The sequence below is a fragment of the Mus musculus genome, chromosome 1, assembly GCF_000001635.26.
Source record: "Mus musculus strain C57BL/6J chromosome 1, GRCm38.p6 C57BL/6J".
Taxonomy (NCBI): domain Eukaryota; kingdom Metazoa; phylum Chordata; class Mammalia; order Rodentia; family Muridae; genus Mus; species Mus musculus.
Window position 1 is genome coordinate 187,190,161 of NC_000067.6, and position 14,746 is coordinate 187,204,906.

The 14,746-nt window shown below is 40.0% G+C and overlaps 1 protein-coding gene across 6 annotated transcripts in view; it reads right to left on the reverse strand.

Annotated features, from left to right (window-relative positions):
• Spata17 (spermatogenesis associated 17) overlaps positions 1-14,746 on the reverse strand; it is a 205,898-nt gene that overhangs the window by 180,547 nt on the left and 10,605 nt on the right. For all 6 annotated transcript variants that reach the window (XM_006497207.3, XM_030243223.1, NM_028848.3 and 3 more), the window contains exons 2-3: positions 3,766-3,855; positions 2,779-2,860 (exon numbers count right to left, since the gene is read on the reverse strand). In XM_006497207.3, the coding sequence (XP_006497270.1) occupies positions 2,779-2,860; positions 3,766-3,855 (172 nt within the window). The remainder of the gene's footprint in view (positions 1-2,778; positions 2,861-3,765; positions 3,856-14,746) is intronic.

Sequence of the window (14,746 nt, forward strand, 5' to 3'; positions counted from 1 at the left end):
GCCATTCAATTTGAAAAAAAAAAAAAAGGAAGGAAAAGAAAAGAAAGGGAAGGGAAGGAAAAGAAAGGGAAGGGAAGGAAAAGAAAAGGGAAGGGAAGGGAAGGGAAGGGAAGGGAAGGGAAGGGAAGGGAAGGGAAGGGAAGGGAAGGGAAGGGAAGAGAAAGAAAAGAAAAGAAAAGAAAAGAAAAGAAAAGAAAAGAAAAGAAAAGAAAAGAAAAGAAAAGAGAAAATCCCTGGCAGGCAAAACACTCAAGGCATTATGGACTTGAAAATATTCTTTCTAAGGTTTCCTGTCTAAAATATTAAACACAGAGACAGGCATTTGATTTCTTAATTCAGAGGCTTGTGTTTCAAACAATGTATTTATCAAAATCAAGTGATGAAAGAAGTTAGACACTGTAATTGGGCTGATGTCCAGTCAGGTGCAGTTTATCTCTGTGCCTCAATAAAGGGAGCAGCAATAATGTACAAAAAACTAGTTTTCATTACCTATCCATCCACAAGAATGTTCCTAAGAAACCATGTACTAACGCATCTTAGTGGGAGAACACGACTGGAATGAGGCACGGTGTGTGACCTTGCAGAAGTTCAGCGTGGGGTGTTAGCAATGATCAGAGTTGTCACACCATGTAAAACAATTAGAATAGTCTAAAGCTGTTAGGTATGCAAGCTATGATGCCAAGAACACATGTGCAAGTCTGTGCCTTACATGCATAGCATGCCAAATAGATATTGTAAAAGCCAAATCTTAAAGAATATCTTGAATATATAAGTTTTCAAAATGCCTGGCAGATAGCATTTACTTGTTAAATACCAACCAGCATAAAGACAACATGCAATAATTTGCTGTGTATCAAAACTAATTGTAAATACATACTAATATATTTATAAATATGCAAATGCTCAATGAAGTCCATCTTGGAACTATTAGTTATTGATTTAAAATAATTTCTTTAAAATTTTTGAAAATTACATTTCTCTCTCTTCCCCTTCCTCCCTCTTTTCTTTCTTTCTTTCTTTCTTTCTTTCTTTCTTTCTTTCTTTCTTTCTTTCTTTCTTCCTGTCTGTCTGTCTGTCTGTCTGTCTCTCCCTCCCTCTCTCTCTTTCTTCTTTCTTTCCTTTCTTTCCTTCCTTTCCTTCCCTTTCTCTCTTCTTTCTTTCTTTCTTTCTTTTTTCCTTCCTTCCTTCCTTCCTTCCTTTCTTTCTTTCTTTCTTTCTTTCTTTCTTTCTTTCTTTCTTTCTTTCTTTCTTTCTTTCTTTCTTTCTTCCTGTCTGTCTGTCTGTCTGTCTGTCTGTCTCTCCCTCCCTCTCTCTCTTCTTTCTTCTTTCTTTCCTTTCTTTCCTTTCTTTCCTTCCCTTTCTCTCTTCTTTCTTTCTTTCTTTCTTCCTTCCTTCCTTCCTTCCTTCCTTCCTTCCTTTCTTTCTTTCTTTCTTTCTTTCTTTCTTTCTTTCTTTCTTTCTTTCTTTCTCTCTCTCTCTCTTTCTGTTCCATGGCAGGCATGTGGCATTAGTCAGTGAACAGCATGCAGGAATCAATTTTCTCCTCCCACCATGTGGGTTGTGGAGATTGAACTTAGGCTATCAGCCTTGGGGACAAGAGATTTGTTCTCTGAGCCTTCTCACTAGTTTTATTTACTGATTTTTGAAATCTTATTTACCTATAAAACTAAATTTGTAGAAAGTACTTCGGGAAGTATGGAGGGGCACCACATCTGTGTTCACCTAGTTAACACCCTTATGAGCTTGCTGACTGACTGTCTGGGAGACATTCATTAACAATGGGGAAGATCCTGGAATAGGCTATGTGCCTGTTTGCAAAGACCTCACTAGAACATACAAAGACTCATCAAGACATATGCCTACTAAACATGCAGCGAAAGTTATTTCTTAGTTCATTTGTTTATTCTTACTTTTATGTGCATTGCTGTTTTGTGCTTGCATATATGTTTGTGTGATGGTGTTGGAACCTCTGGAACTGGAGTTACAGAGTTTGTGAGCCTCCATATAGGCACTGGAAATTGAACCTCGGTCCTTTGGAAGAACAGCCAGGGCTCATCTCTCCTTCCCTCAGAGTGAAGGGTATTAAAATGTAAATAGCTACTATAGTTTAGATTCAATAAAGTTAGTCAGTTAGAAAACAATAAGAAAAAGATTCTCAGGAGAGCCTCCTTCCCAAAATTAGAGTTCAAATTTGTCCTTGTGCTATCTTTTATGCATTGGTGTGACCAGAGGAAGCCTACTTAACAGACAAGACTTACTCTGGCTTGTGGTTTCTAAGATTTCAGTCCATGCTTAGTGGGCACCATTATTTCTAGGTCATGATCAGATAGAATTGCAGAGCAGAGGCACAGAAAAAGTCACATAATGGGGCCAAGAAGCAGAGAATAGGAAGTGAAGGGGAGGGGGAGGGGGAGGGGGAAGGAGGAGGGAGGAGGGAGGAGGGAGGAGGGAGGAGGGAGGAGGGGGGAGGGGGAGGGAGGAGGGAGGAGGGAGGAGGGGGGAGGGAGGAGGGGGGAGGGGGGAATAGAAGTGAGGGCTGGAACAAGACAGCCCTCAAAGATACACTCCAAGTAAACTTCTTCCTTGAGCTGGACCCTACTTCCTGCAGTCCAAGAATTTCCCAACCAACACCAGTACAGGTCTTTAGTACAGGAGACTTCTGGGGATATTTTAAACAGTAACTATTTGTCACAAGGAATTTGTAAACTACTTGTAAACATACATCTTACAGCATGTTGTATAAGTCAAATGTCACCATAGTAGAAAATTTATATTTACCTCAACAACAAGTTGGTAAAATTTTCTGCCTAAGTAGCTTCTCCACCACTTTTGAATAATTGTCACTACTCTGTTCAAGTGCCTAGAATGAAAACAGGCTATTAGTGCACACTCATTGAAAGAAAGATGTCTCTGTTATTCACAAGGTTACAGTTAAATGAAGATTCTATGTATCTTCATTTTGTTCTTGTTTTTCTTGTACTGTTTCTACTTTGTTTTGTCTATTTTTTTTCTCTTTGATACAAAGTCTTGATGCATAGTCTGGAACTCATTATGTAGACCTGATTGGCCTTGAATATGTGGAAACACTCCTGTCTCTGCCTCCCACCAACGCAGATTGCAGATAGATATGGACTCCCAAGCTTGACTCTATGCAAATTTATTCTTGACCATAAATGCTTTGTTTTCACTACAAGGCCACTTCTCAGCCAGAAAAGGCTGTCATTTGCCATAGTTGGCAAAAGAGCTTGAGATTTCACACTTGGGGAAACTGAGGCTCAGAATGTTCTTAGTTCTTAATGGCAAACCTCTATTTTTTTAATATTTTTTATTATTACGTATTTTCCTCAATTACATTTAGAATGCTATCCCAAAAAACCTCTATTTTAATATCATTGTTTTCATCAAACAACATGTTGGGAAATACCAAGATTCCTCTTCCCCAGTCTCTTTCCTGGCCCATCAGCTAACCCACTGACAGAAATGCACTTCATGAGGAATTTTCTTCCGGAGGGTGGCGTCTGGTCAAATGTTCTTACAATATTGAGAATTCTTAAAGGTCTACAATATGGCAGATATAGTTTCATGTATCAGTAAGAAATAATCAGAAGTGTACTGTAGCTCTTTTAGAGGGACACTATAAACTTAATGACTTTACTGTTGATTGAAATAAGGAGGTATCCGAAGGAAATGCTATATCTACAACCTGTGATTCTCTCAAGCACGCACTTCGGGTTTTAAGTGGTTTCTATGGTAGATTCCATGTACCTCATATAGGCCCGGACTTGGCACCCTCGGAACCAGCTCTGGATCATCACAGCTGCATCATTCTCGAATTTCCTAAATGAATCAACGGCGCTAGAAAAGGTTTAAAAAGTGTTTCATTAGTAACTAATGTAATTCCCAGGCAAGTCGACCTGTTAACCTTAATTTTTAATTTCTTCTAAGATGGTAATTACAATTCAAATGTCATTTTAAAGAAATTAAAATACTAAACTAAGAAAAATGTATTTAAAAAAAATGAGCAGTGCTTTAAAAATTAACCTTTCTCTGAGAAGCCATGAGCTTTCAACAGCTTTGTCTACTTTATTTTTATAATCATCTGTTATGCTACTAATTAATTTGGTAGCATTTTTTTATTAGGGAATGAAAAACAATGTGCTACTCTGTCAGTATTTTAAAAACATAATTATTTGAACTTATGGTTTAAATGCCAGTACACATGTATCACACAAAGTAAAATGTCTGCATATTTAACTCCCTCATCAGCTAAATGAACTGCCTCTAATTCAAATGAATCTATCATAAAACGTCTACTCTGGTAAGAGACTGCTCCTATTAAAGAATGCAGGGAGTGGGCCAGCAGCTTATAAAAGGACAAGAAACTTAGTTCTTAGGCTTTACTGACTTACAACAAAGAAAAAGTTGGGTCAAGACATCTTTTTTTTTCTTTCTTTTTTTTTTATTATGTATTTTCTTCAATTACATTTCCAATGCTATCCCAAAAGTTCCCCCCCCCCCACTCCCCTACCTACCCATTCCCATTTTTTGGCCCTGGCACTCCCCTGTACTGGGGCATATAACGTTTGCCTGACCAATGGGCTTCTCTTTCCAGTGATGGCCGACTAGGTCATCTTTTGATACATATGCAGCTAGAGTCAAGAGCTCTGGGGTACTGGTTAGTTCATAATGTTGTTCCTCCCATAGGGTTGCATATCTCTTTAGCTCCTTGGATACTTTCTCTAGCTCCTCCATTGGGGGCCCTGTGATCCATCCAATAGCTGATTGTGAGCATCCACTTCTGTGTTTGCTAGGCCCCGGCCTAGTCTCACAAGGGACAGCTATATCACCGTCCTTGCAACAAAGGCTTGCTAGTGTATGCAATGGTGTCATCGCTTGGAGGCTAATTATGGGATGGATCCCTGGATATGGCAGTCTCTAGATGGACCATCCTTTTGTCTCAGCTCCAAACTTTGTCTCTGTAACTCCTTCCATGGGTGATTGTTTCCAATTCTAAGAATGAGCAAAGTGTCCACACTTTGGTCTTCATTCTTCTTCAGTTTCATATGTTTTACATATTGTACCTTATATCTCGCTATACTAAGTTTCTGGGTTAATATCCACTTATCAGTGAGTACATTTCATTTGAGTTCTTTTGTGATTGGGTTACCTCACTCAGGATGATGCCCTCCAGGTCCAACCATTTGCCTAGGAATTTCATGAATTCATTCTTTTTAATAGCTGAGTAGTACTCCATTGTGTAGATGTACCACATTTTCTGTATCCATTCCTCTGTTGAGGGACATCTGGGTTCTTTCCAGCTTCTGGCTATTATAAATAAGGCTGCTATGAACATAGTGGAGCATGTGTCCTTCTTACCGGTTGGGACATCTTCTGGATATATGCCCAGGAGAGGTATTGCGGGATCCTCCGGTAGTACTATGTCCAATTTTCTGAGGAACCGCCAGACTGATTTCCAGAGTGGTTGTACAAGCTTGCAATCCCACCAACAATGGAGGAGTGTTCCTCTTTCTCCACATCCTCGCCAGCATCTGCTGTCACCTGAATTTTTGATCTCAGTCATTCTGACTGGTGTGAGATGGAATCTCAGGGTTGTTTTGATTTGCATTTCTCTGATGATTAAGGATGTTGAACATTTTTTCAGGTGTTTCTCAGCCTTTAGATATTCCTCGGGTGAGAATTCTTTATTTAGCTCTGAGCCCCATCTTTTAAGGGGGCTATTTGATTTTCTGGAGTCCACCCTCTTGAGTTCTTTATATATATATATTGGATATTAGTCCCCTATCTGATTTAAGATAGGTAAAGATCCTTTCCCAATCTGTTGGTGGTATTTTTGTCTTATTGACGGTGTCTTTTGCCTTGCAGAAGCTTTGCAGTTTCATGAGGTCCCATTTGTCAATCCTCGATCTTAAAGCACAAGCCATTGCTGTTCTATTCAGGAATTTTTTCCCTGTGCCCATATCTTCGAGACTTTTCCCCACTTTCTCCTCTATAAGTTTCAGTGTCTCTGGTTTTATGTGGAGTTCCTTGATCCACGTAGATTTGACCTTAGTACAGGAGAGAGGAATGGGTCAATTCGCATTCTTCTACATGATAACAACCAGTTGTGCCAGCACCATTTGTTGAAAATGCTGTCTTTTTTCCACTGGATGGTTTTAGCTCCCTTGTCGAAGATCAAGTGACCATAGGTGTGTGGGTTCATTTCTGGGTCTTCAATTCTATTCCATTGCTCTACTTGTCTGTCACTATACCAGTACCATGCAGTTTTTATCACAATTGCTCTATAGTAAAGCTTTAGGTCAGGCATGGTGATTCCACCAGAGGTACTTTTATCCTTGAGAAGAGCTTTTGCTATCCTAGGTTTTTTGTTATTCCAGATGAATTTGCAGATTGCTCTTTCTAATTTGTTGAAGAATTGAGTTGGAATTTTGATGGGGATTGCATTGAATCTGTAGATTGCTTTTGGCAAGATAGCCATTTTTACAATGTTGATCCTGCCAATCCATGAGCATGGGGGATCTTTCCATCTTCTGAGATCTTCTTTAATTTCTTTCTTCAGGGACTTGAAGTTTTTATCATACAGATCTTTCACTTCCTTAGTTAGAGTCATGCCAAGATATTTTATATTATTTGTGACTATTGAGAAGGGTGTTGTTTCCCTAATTTCTTTCTCAGCCTGTTTATTCTTTGTGTAGAGAAAGGCCATTGACTTGTTTGAGTTAATTTTATATCCAGCTACTTCACCGAAGCTGTTTATCAGGTTTAGGAGTTCTCTGGTGGAATTTTTAGGGTCACATATATATACTATCATCTCATCTGCAAAAAGTGATATTTTGACTTCATCTTTTCCAATTTGTATCCCCTTGATCTCCTTTTGTTGTCGAATTGCTCTGGCTAGGACTTCAAGTACTGTATTGATTAGGTAGGGAGAAAGTGGACAGCCTTGTCTAGTCCCTGATTTTAGTGGGATTGCTTCCAGCTTCTCACCATTTACTTTGATGTTGGCTACTGGTTTGCTGTAGATTGCTTTTATCATGTTTAGGTATGGGCCTTGAATTCCTGATCTTTCCAAGACTTTTATCATGAATGGGTGTTGGATCTTGTCGAATGCTTTTTCCGCATCTAATGAGATATCATGTGGTTTTTGTCTTTGAGTTTGTTTATATATTGGTTCTTTGAGAAAATCAACAAGATAGATAAACTCTTAGCTAGACTCACTAGAGGGCACAGGGACAACATCCTAATTAACAAAATCAGAAATGAAAAGGGAGACATAACAGATCCTGAAGAAATCCAAAACACCATCAGATCCTTCTACAAAAGGCTATACTCAACAAAACTGGAAAACCTGGATGAAATGGACAAATTTCTAGACAGATACCAGGTACCAAAGTTAAATCAGGATCAAGTTAACGATCTAAACAGTTCCATATACCCTAAGGAAATAGAAGCAGTCATTAATAGTCTCCCAACCAAAAAAGCCCAGGAACAGATGGGTTTAGTGCAGAGTTCTACCAGACCTTCAAAGAAAATCTAATCCCAGTTCTGCACAAACTATTCCATAAAATAGAAGTAGAGGGAACTCTACCCAACTCATTCTATGAAGCCACAATTACTCTGATACCTAAACCACAGAAAGATCCAACAAAGATAGAGAACTTCAGACCAATTTCCCTTATGAATATCGATGCAAAAATCCTCAATAAAATTCTCACTAACCAAATCCAAGAACACATTAAAGCAATCATCCATCCTGACTAAGTAGGTTTTATTCCAGGGATGCAAGGATGGTTTAATATACAAAAATCCATCGAGGTCAAGACATCTTTATTTATGTATCTATCCTAACTGATGTCAATATTATCTTGCCTTTCCACGGCCAATCGATGAAGTGATAGTGCAGGGGACTGCAGAATGTTTCTTTTCCAAGCTGGCTGGCATACATTTAGCACCTTCTGTTTGCTGAATGAACACAGTTGATAGCATGGTGATACCTCTTTCTTATTACTGTTCCTATATGTTTGTGCTTATGTGCACCCAGGTTAAGGTGTGTGTGTGTGTGTGCACATGTGTGTCTCATCTAGAAGCTGGCATCATTATCTTTTTCAATCACTCTCTACTTCTTATTTATTTTTAATACAAACTCACTGGAGCTCACTGATTCAGACAGTTTGGCTGATCGGCTTCAGGGAGGCACATACCTCTCTTACCGCCCGAGTTAGAGACACACAAGTCTGGCTTTTCACGTGGGTTCGGGCTCTGAATGGAGGTCAGCACATGAGCCTTGCTTGTGCAGGAGATCCTTATTGACTGAGTCATCTTTTAGATCCCAGAATTACTTTTACTGCAAAGATTTCTTTTGTTTTTATAGTGAATTTTAGATAAAACATGAATTTTATATAAATTTATAGTATGTATGTAGAATTCATCAGATAAAATAAAACATTTTCAACAATACAATTTAAAAATAACAGTTATAAGGGTTGCCAAAGACAAACAAAAATAGGATTAGCAATTAATGTATGAACACCAAATAGCTATTAAAAAGTGGATAGATTGCAGGTCTACATATGGAACAACAAATAACCTAGAAATCCAAACCAAGAAGTCTCACAGGTGCAAAGAGAGGAACACAAAAGCATTACATTGATGCATGTGTAAAATGCAGTATGGAGAACATTCATGCAAACCAGCACTGTTGGTATGCTGGCATCAAATGCACCATGAGTCAGGAGGTCGGCATCACCTGCATTCTTAGCACTTCAGGAGCGATGCAGTCTGCCAAGGGAGAAAAGCAGTCAATGGTCCTATTTAGCTATGATGACTACACACCACAATAAGAGCAGCAAGGCAAGATATCCTCAAAGGTACAAGAGTCAACTGCAGCCTAATTGGACTTGAAACCTGCTCATCAAGAGAAAATGCATGCCTGACTGTAAATCGAGCCTACTACCTTTGAGGTCATGATGTGGCTATGAGGTCATGGTGTGGCTGTGAGGTCATGGTGTGACTGTGAGGTCATGGTGTGGCTATGAGGTCATGGTGTGGCTGTGAGGTCATGGTGTGGTTGGTGAGGTCATGGTATGGCTGTTGGTGAGGTACTGGAGTGGTTGGTGAGGTCATAGTGTGGGTGTGAGGTCATGGTATAGTTGTGAGGTCATGGTGTAGCTGTGAGGTCATGGTGTGGCTATGAAGTCATGGTGTAGTTGGTGAGGTCATGGTGTGGCTGTGAGATCATGGTGTGGTTGGTGAGATCATGGTGTGGTTGGTGAGGTCATGGTGTGGTTGGTGAGGTGTTGGTGAGGTAGTGGTGTGGCTGTGAGATTCTGGTGTGGTTGGTGAGGTCATGGTATGGCTATGAGGTCCTGGTATGGTTGGTGAGGTCATGGTGTGGGTGTGAGGTTATGGTATAGTTGTGAGGTCATGGTGTGGCTATGAAGTCATGGTGTAGTTGGTGAGGTCATGGTGTGGCTGTGAGATCATGGTGTGGTTGGTGAGGTCATGGTGTGGTTGGTGAAGTGTTGGTGAGGTAATGGTATGGCTGTGATGTCATGGTGTGGCTGTGAGGTCATGGAGGCAGAAACTTTCCACTTCTACCCCTTGCACTTTCTCCCAAACCAGAATAATCCGTAACTGCATTCCTAATACTCATCCTTACATCACAGACAAGTGCACCTTTCACCCCTCATCAAAGAACAGCCAGAAAACTCGGACGTCTGTGGTGAGACCCTGTCTTCCTGATAGGACATAAGAGCTGCACACATGAAATTTCAACAATATAGTCACTTAGACAATAGCTACACAATTACATCACCCGTTGATATGTCAACACAAATGGGACAAAAGTGTCCCACCACCAGATGAACAGCTACAAGTACTGAAATGCTGCTGTGAGAGGGAGATCAGTCTTCCACACAGATGAATTGGTTATCCAATGCCAAGTGCTCAGCCCTCAAATCTTAGAATTTCTACATCCACAGAGCTTCTACATTAACAAAAAATCTACATTCACAAAGCTCCAACAGTAGTAGCACACAGCCACAAATCTGATAAGGTATTTTAAAAAGAATCAAACATATAAAACATTGAATACAAGAAATATTAACTTTGAAAGCAACTAATTTAAATAAATAGAGAAAATGTATGCGTTCTATAGGACTCTTTTTCATATTCAGAAGCAAAGAATTTTACAAAAACGAATCATAGAATAGGAAAAGCATTGAGCACATTCTACATTTTTTTATGTTTCTGTGTACTCATGGGTGCATGGATGTGTTTTCATGAGGTGCAGGCACATGTGAAAGTATGCATATGTGGATGGGTCAATGGTTAACCGCAAGTGTTGTTCCCTAGGTGCCAGCTTGTTTTGAGACATGGTCCCTCATTGGCTGGAAAGGTTGGCCAGCATCCCCAATTACCCTTCTCTAATGCTCTCCTACACTGAGATTCGTAGCCTGTGTGACCACACAGGGAAGTGAGGCTTGAACTTGAGTCTCCAAGAGCTTTACCATCTCGCAAACACTGTTCATGTTTAAAAAGTGAACATCCACATTCACAGTCCGTGTGGAATGTGATAGGGACCTGAGAAGTCAAGACAGGAGGATTTTAAGTTAAGGGCAGTGTGAGCTTCACAGTGAGACTCAAGTCTCAAATAAGGGAGTTCAAATCTCCATTGGGAAAAAAAAAGGAACATTTTTCCTATGTCAATGAAGTTCCGATTCTTAATAGGTGGCAGTGGTAAAAGTAGGAAAGACACACCTACCTATGTGTCACTCTGCCATTTTTGACAGCTTCCTTTAAAATAAAGGATTTGGTTTATGATTTTGCCCCTAAAATTCATTATCTACTGATGGAATCCAAGTTGTAGAAGGCATAACTCATTTAAAGATAAACACAGGGAGAGAGAAAGGAGTGAGGAAGAGAAGGAAGAGAGGGAAGAGGGGAGAAAAAGGAGAGAGGGGAAAGGGGAGGGGGAAGTAGGGACAATGATCTATGTGATGCTTCACCAGCAACCCCAGGCCCCGAAAGGATCAGCGTTCAGGGATCCTGAGCTTCACAGCAAGTCAGGGGCCAGCCTGGGCTACTTGACACTCTGACTCAGAGATACCCAAACCCAGAATTGTGTCTTCAGGATTATCAAAGTCAAGTACATGGAGACGATCTGATTCTGAGTACAGAGTGGCCAGAAGGAGGTCATCCTGATTATAAATGCAAACATTATCTACACAAGTAAGAAAGTCAAACCGTCACTGGGAAGGTCCTGCTGTGCTTGAAGAAGGGAACACACATTCTGCTCCTTTGTATGTTTGAGGGCAAGCCTGCATCGGCTGATACTGATGTAGCTTCCAGAATCTTTCTTAGTGAAAATGTAGAGATAAGAGTTTACTTCCAGCATCCCTCACAGGTCCATCTTTAGTTAGCCACCACTCCTGCTAAGAACACACCAATCCAAACTCATGACACTGGAACAATCTTAAAGGTGTTTCCGAAGAAATACAAGACAGACACAGCTGTAAAGAAACTCAGAATGCCCCAGCATTGAGCCCAGGGAAGGCCAGGACAGTGCAATAGAACACCATTGGTTAAACCCACATCAGCTGTTCTATCAGAGCAATGGTTTCTGGCTATCCCAAGTGGTGGTTAGTAGAGTTAGTATGTGTTTTCATAATAGAGCATTGTATTGAACACTGAAACAAGTGGAGCAGCCTCCTGAAATATCAACTACTACAGAAACAATACGGAATGCACAGAAAATTAAGTATACCAATACATCTGAAATGGCTAGATAAAGCATGGTAACGGGAAATACACAGCATAATGTTTTGTGTTCTCATCTCTGTAAGAGTCAGTTTAACTGAGTGCATATGAGACTGCACATACAGAACTGCAGTTCTGTGCAGAACCCAGAACTTGGAGAATGAAACATGAAAGAAGAATTTTGTAACCCAATTCATTACCTAATAGCAACACAGTGCCTCTGCAAGTAAAAAGTGGGCAAATGAGAGAATCCAATAAAATCTCTCTAAAAACCATGAGTCCAATTTTAAGTTTAAAAGAATTATTGGTCAAATTTCTTAATTTTAAATTCTGTTTCTCTGTTAAAATTTCAGTACACCAGAGGCACATTTGATAGCACACCATAAATGCCTTATGGGAAGAATAATGTACAGTATCAGCTCAGAGTAGATCATAACAGGCCAGGCTGAGCAACAGTTCCTGTAGTCTCAGCCTTCAGCAGGCTGGGGGAAGAGATATGAATTGTATTCCAGGATTTTAAAGTCTTCCTGGATAACACAGGAATAATCCAACTCAAAAGCAATTACATGGATCTTTCTAAAGATTCTTTTTTAAGCTGATTTTTAAATCACATGTATGTTTCTGAATATATGTATGCTTTGTGGGTGCAGGGACTCATGGAGACTGCCTGGAGCTAGAGTTACAGGTCGATGTGAGCTGCTCAATGTAGGAGCTGGGAAGCTAATCTGGGTCCTTTGCAATAGCAGCAAATTGTTCCAAGTCTTTATAATTTGTTTACTTATTGCTACATTATTTTTAAATGCTATCTCTGAAACTTACAGGAAAAACAAATACTAGTTGGGAATTAAGTTATTCACTAATTCAGTTACTTACCACATAAGAGCTGTGTATAAGCTAGTGTGCTTCTCACAGGCACACATATATGCATTTTATGTACATGAGTTTCCAGGCTAAGATTCTTGAAGATAACATGAATTAAAATGAGTGACGACTTAAACACCATATTAAGAGATTTAAAAAAAACCCACACACATTCACAAGTGGAAGAGATTGTTTCTAGGAAAGAACATGGGAAGAGGGATTAATGGAATCCTCTTAAAGCAATGCTCATTGCTGCTCATCTTAAACCAGTTCTTTGTCAAGAATAGCAATGTTATCAAACCCATAGCTGATATCAGAGGTTGAGAAATCGATAGTCAGCATTATTCCTGCCTTCATCTTTTTAAAACTAATTAGATGCCAAGGTTTTATTTTCCCAAGTGTTTGTTTTGTTCTGTATGACAAGGTCTCTTTATGTAGCTCCAGCCTAGAACTGTGGGTCCTCTTGACCAGTGCTCCACATTATGGGACGGGAGGCAAGTATCACCACACCAGGGAGTCGTGATCTTTAAAACATTTATAAATATTATTTACTTATTTTACTGGGTGGGGACAGCGTGTGCAGATGAGAGGATAGTCTGAAGGAGTAAGCTCTTTCTCCATCCTGTGGATCCTGACGATGGAACTTAGGTCTTCAGCCTTGGCAGCAAGCTCCCTAGCTGTTGAGCCATCTTAGTGGTGCTGTAAATTATCTTCTGAAAAATCTAATAATGTCATTGTTTCCTTGAGAGATCTTAATATCCAACCTCAGAAGACAAATCAAAACTTGTGAATGAAGTCATAGCCATTAGTATACCAAACGAAACCCTCCTTGATCTGGCCCATGTACAATTCCCTTATCTTCTTTCATTTCAACCCACAGTAGAGCCTTCTCTTCCATTAGTTCCCTGAATAAACCATGCTCTCTCTCTTGCCACTAGAACACAAAGTTACTCCTCGAATTGACTTTTCTTCTCTAAGAAGATCAATCCTCGTAGTGCTTGAAGCCTTCTACATACCAGTGATACCATTTCCATTCTTTGAGACTGGGCTCACTTCTTACTCTTATCTGTTTTCCCAAACATAGGAAAGTATCTGCGACATTGGAAGAGCTGATAAAATGTGGCAGACACAAGAGAGAGGGAGGGAGGGAAGGAGGGAAGAGGAGGAGGAGGAGGAGGAGGAGGGGAAGGGGAAGAGGAAGAAGGAGGAGGAGCAGCAGCAGAAGGAGGAGGAGGAGGAGGAGAAGGAGAAGAAGAAGAAGAAGAAGAAGAAGAAGAAGAAGAAGAAGAAGGAGGAGGAGGAGGAGGAGGAGAAGGAGGAGGAGAAAAGGAGAAGGAGAAGAAGAAGAAGAAGAAGAAGAAGAAGAAGAAGAAGAAGAAGAAGAAGAAGAAGAAGAAGAAGAAGAAGAAGAAGAAGAAGAAGACATGTAAGAACAGAAGAGAAGGCAGAAGACTGTGGCTTTCGGAGTAGGATCTGTACCATGAAGAGATACAAAATTCCTTGTATACAGTATCACCAATTGGACAGTGGAACTGTACATCCTCTAAGGTTATAATCTTTGGTTTGTGAAAGTTTTGAGGGAAAAATACGGGTCCAAGTATAAGATAAAATATAATGCTATGTCTCAGAAGTGAATGGAAAGATATCAAAAAGGTAAAAAATGATTAACAGGTACCAAATGCTATGAGATGCCATGGCAGCAAGGGGCTACAGGGTAAGAGGAAGTCTTTCGTTGTTCTTTTAAAATTGTATGAGCTCATAACATGTAACAGGGAAGCACATAAAACTGTCACTTCTGACCCACACAAGGACACAGCACTACAGTGTCACTTATGACCCACACAAGGATACAGCAATACAGCATCCATTAGAACAAGGAGCTCAAAGGAGATCATGAAGATAATTCCATTCAACAAGGTGGCTATAAGATAAAGCCCAAGATATAGCTAGACCTGACTTTTTACCATTTACCATCAGCATCAGATATAACTCTACTAGATTCACTTCCTGGTTAAATGCAGTCTATTTAAATGACTGGAAACATTTTTCCCTTCACTATCAACAGTTTGCAGATGCCTGCCTCTGCAAAGAAAGAGAGGAATAGGGTGCC